Here is a 10,272-nt window from a genome sequence, read left to right on the forward strand (position 1 = left end):
AAAGTGTGTGCTTCTACGATCTTTATACTTCCTGGTTGATGATTACGTGGATAACATACAACATAATTAACTTAATCACAACCAGTCAAACCAACAGCTGCTCTTATACAGAATATAGTTTAGGGGGCGTTAATGCTAATACTAATAATAAATGTTCTTTCTGTTAATGATCAAGTGGGATTCATCATTCAGCTCACAGAGTGAGAGCAGAATTGGATAGTTAAGAACATTTGATGCATCTGGAGTTGACTTCTCTTATTTTTTCTCTTTATTATTATTAATTTAAGATAAATCAATGCTGCTGCATGACTCCCAACGTGTGTTTTTCTAAAACAAATGGAGACGACCCAAACTGTCTGCAAATCTTTCTTTTTTTTTACAGTTTTTACAGTTTTCTCATATCGTACATATAAAAACATGAAAGCACACAAACAGCCTTTTGGAGGGATTTAAAGTTTGATGCAATCAGTTGCTGGACTTTTAATGGAAGCAATGTTCAAATTCATCAAAAACATTTTGTAAAGACACTTTCACATGTCGGCACCTTCAGATGTTCTAACATCCCACGAGAAGACAACAATTTCACCAATAATAATAAAATATCATATATACATACAGGCACACATTCAGACATTTTACACTATGTAGAAACATGTAATATTATGTATGAAATGTACTTTTCTCATCTAAAGAATCCACATTTAGGCACTAACTAAACCACTAACAGTTAGGTTTAGACAACAAAACCACCAACAGTTAGGTTGAGGCAACAAAACAACCAACAGTTAGGTTGAGGCAACAAAACAACCAACAGTTAGGTTTAGACAACAAAACCACCAACAGTTTGGTTGAGGCAACAAAACCACCAACAGTTAGGTTGAGGCAACAAAACCACCAACAGATAGGTTTAGGCAACAAAACAACCAACAGTTAGGTTGAGGCAACAAAACCACCAACAGTTAGGTTGAGGCAACAAAACCACCAACAGTTAGGTTTAGGCAACAAAACAACCAACAGTTAGGTTTAGGCAACAAAACAACCAACAGTTAGGTTGAGGCAACAAAACAACCAACAGTTAGGTTTAGGCAACAAAACAACCAACAGTTAGGTTTAGGCAACAAAACAACCAACAGTTAGGTTTAGACAACAAAACCACCAACAGTTAGGTTGAGGCAACAAAACCACCAACAGTTAGGTTTAGGCAACAAAACAACCAACAGTTAGGTTGAGGCAACAAAACCACCAACAGTTAGTTTTAGGCAACAAAACCACCAACAGTTAGGTTTAGGCAACAAAACAACCAACAGTTAGGTTGAGGCAACTAAACCACCAACAGTTAGGTTGAGGCAACAAAACAACCAACAGTTAGGTTGAGGCAACAAAACAACCAACAGTTAAGTTGAGGCAACATGTGGTGTTGAACATCAGTCTTCTGGTTGACAGTCCTGTTTGTTAGACCCGTCCACTTCCCCTCTCGCCCACCAATACTCGTCTTTTTAAATATTATAAAGTACGTCACTTGCTCTGACTGTTGTTTAGTCACATGGATGCATTTAATTCATGCGTCCACCACGAATAACATTACATTACATTACAGTCATTTAGCAGACGCTTTTATTGAAAGCGACTTACAATAAGTGCATCAACATTGGTAATCAAAAGAACTACTAGTCACCAGAAGTCATAAGTACATTTCCTTTTCGAATAAGGATCCTAATTGACTTTTCATCAATTTTACAACGCTGCTGATGCAGAAAACATGCTGTTTTTTTGTTGACGTTTCTGAAATACTTGTCACAGGAGACGATTTGTGAATTCCTACATTTGAAAACCACATATTCCACAATGTGAGTTTATCTTGTGTGAACTGGTGTTCCACATTTGATAGGTTCATGTGATTTTTAAGAGTATTGTTTCAGTAGATGTTGGTTTATGGACGTCTGGTAGAATAAGAATCACGGGGTGTTGGTAGCTGCTTAACTTGAGTTCGTAAGTGCTTTGTGTTTAGTCGTGAGCTGGTTATATTTATCCTTCTAGCTAGAACTGATACCTGACAGAAGTTAATCTCCAGTAATGTCTGGTTCTCTTTGTTCTAAATCAGCTGGTGTTGTGAAAACAGAGTTATCAACAACGGCAGTGACGTCTTTCACAAATTCAGCAACATTCACATTACGCGTCCTTCTGGACGTTTAACTTGAAGGTGACACATCATCTGTAGTTACTGGTTAGTACTAATTATTATTATTATTGATAAGATCAGTGCAGTTGACTTTTGTTCAGAGGCAGTTATTACTTTGTGGCACTTTCTGTTTTTTTATGGTATTTAACATAATAATAATATAACAATGGACACAAAAGGGCACACGAGTCATTGGTGATATTTTTAGTGGCAGTTTCACAGTCAAACTAAATATAAACCTCAGCATGTCGACATCTTTTCATTTTTAATGTTACACTCGGTGTAAGTTGGCTACATACCTAAAATGTTCCACAGTTTGGCTCCTAGATCCTAAAATAAATTGGTTAGTCTCATTTTACCACCTTTTAGCAATTGATTATTTCACATATTTTAACAGTGATGAGGTTGAACAAAATGCAGCTGTTTTGAAAACTGAATGAGATCCTCGTTGAATCAGAATCATAAAGTTTTAACAAACAAAAGACAAGTTTGAATAAAGAACAAGTCTTTCCATCAGATCGCATTATATCAAGGTCTTTGAGGGAAGTTCGAGAACCGTTAAAAGAAATATCTGGAGGAAGTGTTGCCTTCGTTTTGCTACTTTCATGGTTTTGTGTAAACCCAGAACAAAAGTCTTAAGAATCCAGCAACAAGTTCAACGTGGACTCATAGTCCTGAAAGTTTGGCCTCTTGTTCAGTTCACAAAATCTGAAGCTTTCCTGAGCTGCCTATGGTCTTTGTGTGGGCACCCAAGTGAAGTTGCATCTTCCCCCGGTGTCCTTTCTGACGAATGCTTGCCCCTGGGGGAAGCTGTGGGTCTTGACGCTGCTGGACGGACTGAGGGACATACTGAACGCCAAATCTGTCCGGCTGCGAGGCGTTTGAGGCATTGCAGGAGGCTGAGATCCCGCTGACGGAGTCATTGGGCTCCCGCCGCTGCCACCGGGTGTCCAAAGCTGGTTCACGACTGGACTCGAAGACGAGATGGGGGAGAAAGGTGGACTGAACTGGATTGTGTCCCGTGATGGTGTCCGGGTACCTCTCAGTGAAGACCAGTAAACCGGAGGTTTTGTTGGGTTTCCCTCCAGAGTTGTGATGAAGCAGATCTCAGCGCCGTCTGCAAACTGGTTGAAAGGTCGTTCTTCCGTTGGCGGTGGAGATCTGAAGGCGGTTGATGTGCTGTAGCTCCTGATCCCAGCTTCAGGATCTTCATACTGTCCGGTCAGACCGGTGGCAGTGAAGCGTTGACCCGGAGAAGTTGCGCAAGTCTGAGGTGACTCGGCAGGATTTCCACAGTTTGCTTCGTGGTGTTCGGCAGCGTTGCACCTGTAATCAGTTTGCTGTGTCGGTGTCTGGCAGTAGCTGTGTACAGAAGACGGCGTAGAAGTGGAGACTGAAGGGCTGAAAGAGGAGTCGGGAGGGTATTCAGAGGATGGGGATTCGGCAACATTGTAAACTAAACTGCTGAGGTTGTTGTATCCAGACGAGGACGAGGACTCGTTGGACGTGTCGATGGTATCCCGGTCCTTCAGTCCCAGCGTTCGTAGGACCCAGAGCTCCAAGTTTGGCTCAGAGGAGGAGGAGGAGGAGGAGCAGAACTCGGCGGTGAGGTTCCTGCAGACTCTCTTGCTGACCTGCTGGGAGGTTTGGAGCTGATGACTAAGGTTCTGGAGAGATCCATCATCAACGTAGGTCAGGTTTCTCTTCAGCCTCCTCCTCCCATCGGGGATTAGTTTCTACGAGGAACGAAGACAGAGCAAAGTGGATCATTTACAGCTTTCTGGTTCTGTCATTATGTTCATCAGACAAACTGTGAATGTTTCTATATTTGTCTATTTGTATTGGCAAATTCATTGTGGACTCGATTTCCTTCAATTAATTTTGACAAAAGGCTTGCAGAGGTTTGAATCTTGAGATTGGTGATGCACACATCTAAGTTTTCAAATTTCTGTTATTGTCACGTGGCAATGCAGCTACAAGCACATTTCCACTTGACTAAAAATTATGTATTAGATAGACAATTGTTTGGTAAATGTTTGAAACTGTCCTCATTGATCCACATTGAGTTCAGTTTACTGGTTCAATGTTTCCTCATACAACGGGCTCATTTGATACCTTAACAAAAGTTACTCCTCATTTTTCATGCGTTTTCCTACAAAAGTCCAGCAACACATGTCCATTTTCAAAATAAACTTCTGTCTTCACTGGCAACAAAGCTTAGGTTTAATAAGAGTTGGTGAAAGACTTAGTTAGGTTCATGATTAAGTGCATAACTTACGGAATTATTTCGAAGGATCTTCTATGAATTACGGCGCTTTATTTTTGTGGGTGTAGCTATGAATGCTGGATGAGACCAGCCTGCTTGGTTTTACTACTCAGCGTGTGAAAGCAGTTGTTTAATGTCTTAGAATAAATCAGTGAGGGTCTTTAGAAAATTAAAGTTGTAGGATCCAGTATTTGAGCCACACTAGTCAGGATATCTCAACCGGTCCTCTTCTTTTTGAAAGTACATTAGAGTTAATGGAGATAGTGAACCAACCTTTGCCTTCCTCTCCAGGTTCCTCACAAAGGACGAGCTGAGGAACTCTCTGAGTTTGTTGTTCTCATCCTGCAGTCGGACCAGCTGCTCTTCTCTCTGCAGCAGAGTGTCCTGAAGCTGGAAGAAGGTTCAACATGGTTTAATGTGGGATACAACAGGACCCACGTTAGTGGGCAATAAGATGACAGGATGACTGCTTTTGATCTGGAAATATGACCAAAACGGTGGCTTTGTATAATTAACAGTAGATTTCTTTAGTAATTGTTAAAACAAGTTGATTCATCAATGTGTCCTCATTCAACTGTTTGCATGATTTCTTAAGAAAAGATATTTCATTTATTTTTTTACTACAAATGTCCGGCAACACAGTCTGAAGTACGTCTGAAGTATGGGCGTCATGTGATAAATGAAGCACTTGACTTTGTGGTTTCACACAGGACCTGAACAGAGGTTTCCTGGGTGAAGGTCATGTGGTTTACGTCATCCTTCCTGACTCACGATTACGTGGAAGATACACAAGTTATAGTTCATTGATTGTAGTTTAATCTACAAACTGTGTTGAACAGCCTGAAATATTAAAAACTCAAACATAAGTGGACATGAATGTTGGTACCTGTTTGTTTCTCTGGAGGTGAGGAGAGACCTGATTAGTCCACATGAGACCAGCAGGAGGAGGACTGGTGAAGACACACGGAGACTCTGAGAGACAGACAGACAGGATATTATTACTGTTAAAATAGAATGTTTACACAGTAAAAAGGCAGAAACGCAACAAAAAATAAATAAAAGAAGCAAGTTGAGATTTAAAAAACAGAATCTCTCCTCAGTAAACATTATGAGCAAATGTGAAATTCAACAAAAGTAAACAAACAAGCAAACATAACGTTTAAAGCAACAATAACTTCCTGTCTAATGCTTAAGAACGCTTTACTGTAGATAAACAACCACCATGAATCTAAAGAAGTTTTCCTGTCACACCTGTATGTCAAGTTGGGTTTTTGTCCTGTCGCCACGTTTGTTTTGTGATTTCCTGTTTTATTTTGGAAATTAACTCTCCTCTCGTTTCAGGTTCCTTGCCCTTCCTCATGTGTCACCAGTCTGATTGTCTTCCCTGATTCCTGATTGTCTCCACCTGCTCCCCCACTTCCCTCATGTGTACTTATAGTCTGCGTCTCCCCTTGTCCTGTGCCAGTGTGTCATGTCCTTTTGCCTTGCACACCTGCCTCATGCTATCAGCAAGACCAAGCCTTAGTATTGTCCATCCCGTTCTTGTTTCTCGTTTCTTGTTTCTAGTTTCCTCTGTAAGAGCGACTTTGTTTTGCATTTTGCCATTTTGATCATTCAGCTCTTTGAGTTGAATCAGAGCTTTTTTATTTGTAGTATTATACCTTCCTTGCGAAGTGATTTTTGGTTTGGCTTTTGCCGTTTTAACTTTACTGCTCTTTGAGTTAAATCGGAGTTTTTAGTTCTGCTTTGTTAGTTTTTTTTCCTGCCTCGCTAAAAGAGGTTTTGTTTCCAGGGATTTCCCTGAGCCTTTTTGTTGGAAATAAAAGATCGTCAGTTGAACCTTAACACCTGCGTCCGAGTCCTCATCAAGAGTTCCCTCCGTGACAGTTCCAGTTGTGAAATATTCTCTTATTGTGAAAGTCATTCAGCATCTTACTGAAGTCAAAGTATGATTGAGTGTACCTAAAGTATAAACATGTAGTACTCACAGAAGGACCCAAGTTATTGTGTTACATTATATATATATATATATATATATATATATATATATATATATATATTACTACCTTATTAAAGATAAGCAGCATTTTAATGTTACTACTGGAAGAGATGGATATATTTTCAAATACTTTATAGAAAGTTGGATAGTTTAATACAAAGCAAGTATTTTAGAAAATACTTTTATTATTATTCTATATGTTGATCCTTTCCATTTCAAAGGATTTTTTTTTAGCATTTAACTTTCATTTTTATGATATTGTATGTATTTTAATGTTTTATTGACATGATGGCTTAACATTTCTTTAATTACAAGACATGAAATGTTTTATTAATCTCAGATAAATGAAGAACTAAGCAGCACTAAGCAGAATATTCAAGTAAAGTAAATATAGAACTGGAGTAGATCAACTTCTACCTGCTTCTTCTTCTGTGTTCACCACTAGACTTTAGCTGCTATGACCATAAACTACTTTGTCCTTCACATCTCGTTGATCCAGTCAAAGTATTTTAGGAGCACCACCTAGTGGACACCAGAGGAACTTCATGTTTCCAGCTCAGGCGTTCAGGAGGAGAAACAACCTCTTGATGAATTGAACCCTCTGAGCGAAGAGACGTGGAGGAAATTAAAAGATGAATCTTAATAGAAACCACTCTGGATATTTTTCCGTTGAGGCAGACGTGGAACCTGCCGGAGCGTTTGGTTACCCAGAGTTCTCAGAGGAAACTCTTCTGTTTGATAAATGAGTCTCACTCTGCTGAATGTGGCAATTAAATAAAAGTAGAAAGGTTCCCTCAGTCAGCAGAGAGAAGCTGCGTTCAGGCGCATCGGTCCAGACCATGTTTTATTGAGCTCCACATGTTAAATGATTCACATAATAATACTAATACTAATAATACTAATAATAATAATAATAATAATAATAATGGAATAATACAACAACTGCGGCTTCTCATGAAATGATTCTCACATATGTTGTTGGAGTAGTTTAACATTTTGGAAAATACTCTTCAGATACATATGACGCTCATATGAAGCTACAGCCAAGAGACAAAACTACTCAGACAGCTAAACTACTCAGTTAGGTTGAGACAACAAAACTACTCAGTTAGGTTGAGACAACTAAACTACGTAGTTAGGTTGAGACAGCTAAACTACTCAGTTAGGTTTAGACAACTAAACTACTCAGTTAGGTTTAGACAACTAAACTACTTAGGTTTAGACAACTAAACTACTTAGGTTGAGACAACTAAACTGTGTAGTTAGGTTGAGACAACAAAACTACTTAGTTAGGTTTAGACAACTAAACTACTCAGTTAGGTTGAGACAACTAAACTATGTAGTTAGGTTTAGACAACTAAACTACTCAGTTAGGTTGAGACAACTAAACTACATAGTTAGGTTTAGACAACTAAACTACGTAGTTAGGTTGAGACAACAAAACTACTTAGTTTGGTTTAGACAACTAAACTACTTAGTTAGGTTTAGACAACTAAACTACTCAGTTAGGTTGAGACAACTAAACTACTCAGTTAGGTTTAGACAACTAAACTACGTAGTTAGGTTGAGACAACAAAACTATGTAGTTAGGTTGAGACAACAAAACTACTTAGTTAGGTTTAGACAACTAAACTACTCAGTTAGGTTTAGACAACTAAACTACATAGTTAGGTTGAGACAACTAAACTACGTAGTTAGGTTGAGACAACAAAACTACTTAGTTAGGTTTAGACAACTAAACTACTTAGTTAGGTTGAGACAACTAAACTACTCAGTTAGGTTTAGACAACTAAACTACTTAGTTAGGTTTAGACAACTAAACTACTCAGTTAGGTTGAGACAACTAAACTACTCAGTTAGGTTTAGACAACAAAACTACGTAGTTAGGTTGAGACAACTAAACTATGTAGTTAGGTTTAGACAACTAAACTACTTAGTTAGGTTTAGACAACTAAACTACTCAGTTAGGTTGAGACAACTAAACTACTCAGTTAGGTTTAGACAGCTAAACTACTTAGTTAGGTTTAGACAGCTAAACTACTCAGTTAGGTTGAGACAACTAAACTACTCAGTTAGGTTTAGACAACAAAACTACGTAGTTAGGTTGAGACAACTAAACTATGTAGTTAGGTTTAGACAACTAAACTACTTAGTTAGGTTTAGACAACTAAACTACTCAGTTAGGTTGAGACAACTAAACTACTTAGTTAGGTTTAGACAGCTAAACTACTTAGTTAGGTTTAGACAGCTAAACTACTCAGTTAGGTTTAGACAGCTAAACTACTCAGTTAGGTTTAGACAACTAAACTATTTAGTTAGGTTTAGACAACAAAAACAGGATTTGACTGAATATCAAACTGTGGAATGTAACTAAGTACATTTACTCAAGTACAATTGTGAATTACTTTTACTTTACTTAAATATCTCTATTTAAAGCTTTACTTACTGCTTACCTGTTTCTGCATCAGTAATACTAATACAATAAATAAAACCTTTGACTTTTACTTGTAACTGAATATTTAAAGTATATATGTAATACATTGTGTACTTATACTTTGAGTACAGTGTGATCACTCACCCCAAACAGACGACTTCTCTCCGAGGTCGCTGAGGTCATGGGGGTCACTGGCCCAAAAGGAGGCCATGGTTTCCATGGCAACGTCAACAGTGTCAGGGCCAAGGTCCTGGAGCATGAGATGATGAAGAGGAGGAGGAGGAGGAGGAGGAGAAGGGATTCCCTATACAGACGGAGAGTTTGTGTGTGAATGGAGGGAGTGTGTGTGTGTGTGTGTGTGTGTGTGTGTGTGTGTGTGTGTGTGCCCAGCAGTGCCAGCTGACTGTGTGTTGATATGGTGATGATCAACACTCCAGGTCCCCCGTTTCCCTCAGACTCAGTTATCCTGATTGTATTGATATATACTTATGGATGTGTCATATTATCATCTTAGTTTTTCCACCGTTGTGTAAAATAGAATGATGTGCCGGAGCATTAAATGTCTAATATGTAAACTCAGTCCAGACCAGGAGAGACTGGTGTCCACATACTTTTGACCAAATATTAGTACAACAGTACATCACTAAAAACTCCCTGAATCTTCTAAATAATAAAAAAAAACATTAAAACAACTTAGAAAATGTAACTATTATCATTATTATACATTATATTTCACATGTGGAATTACAGATACAACTGTAAATATTTAAGACTGAAGTATTCGATTAAAAACATTAGAACTGTCTTAGTGAAGCAATCTTTCATAAATACTGTAGTATATCTTAAAGTACTGTTTGTTTAATAGAGCGTTTCCACCACGACACATTATTGATGTCATTAATGAAACACAGTCACGCTTCATGAGCGAATGACGGTATGAATATGAATGATGTGAACGTCGAGCAGAGAAGCTCTTCAACAGGAAGTAGAAATGTTCCTAAATCATCAGAGCTGAGGACGCGCTTCTCTCCACCTGTTGCCTCAGCTCACAGCTCACCTCTCTCCGCGAGACTCCGTTCAAAAGCCTCCAAACATCAAAGCGGCTCTGGCTGCACCTCCGTCACCAAATACGAGCACATGAATCCTGTATCAGCGCTGTGATAGCGCGTGAACTCACCGAGCACGTGCTGAAATGTCCCTGAGACGGTCGTTTTTATTCTGCACGTGCTGCTTCGGGTTGTGCGTAAATGCGCGAGCTGCAGACTGTCAGATCAGAAAAGAGCGCGAGGAAGAACTACAGAGACGAGAGTCCTGATGTTCAGCTGAGGACTCCTCACGCGGACTGAAGGGAGAGCCCTCCACACACAGACAGGTGTGAGAGTGAGAGTGTGTGT

General features: G+C 39.0%; 1 protein-coding gene across 1 annotated transcript; it reads right to left on the minus strand.

Moving 5' to 3' along the window:
• Positions 1-2,907: 2,907 nt before the first annotated feature.
• On the minus strand, positions 2,908-9,098 carry gmnc (geminin coiled-coil domain containing). Its single transcript, XM_068706370.1, has 4 exons — positions 9,023-9,098; positions 5,332-5,417; positions 4,719-4,835; positions 2,908-3,915 (listed from the first exon to the last, which is right to left on the minus strand). Exons 1-4 carry the CDS (start codon positions 9,096-9,098, stop codon positions 2,908-2,910), a joined length of 1,287 nt encoding a protein of 428 aa, XP_068562471.1.
• Between the last annotated feature and the right edge of the window lie 1,174 nt (positions 9,099-10,272).

This window comes from Cebidichthys violaceus, unplaced genomic scaffold, assembly GCF_023349555.1.
Source record: "Cebidichthys violaceus isolate CVI_PGR_0920_01 unplaced genomic scaffold, fCebVio1.0.p SCAF_1, whole genome shotgun sequence".
NCBI classification, from domain to species: domain Eukaryota; kingdom Metazoa; phylum Chordata; class Actinopteri; order Perciformes; family Stichaeidae; genus Cebidichthys; species Cebidichthys violaceus.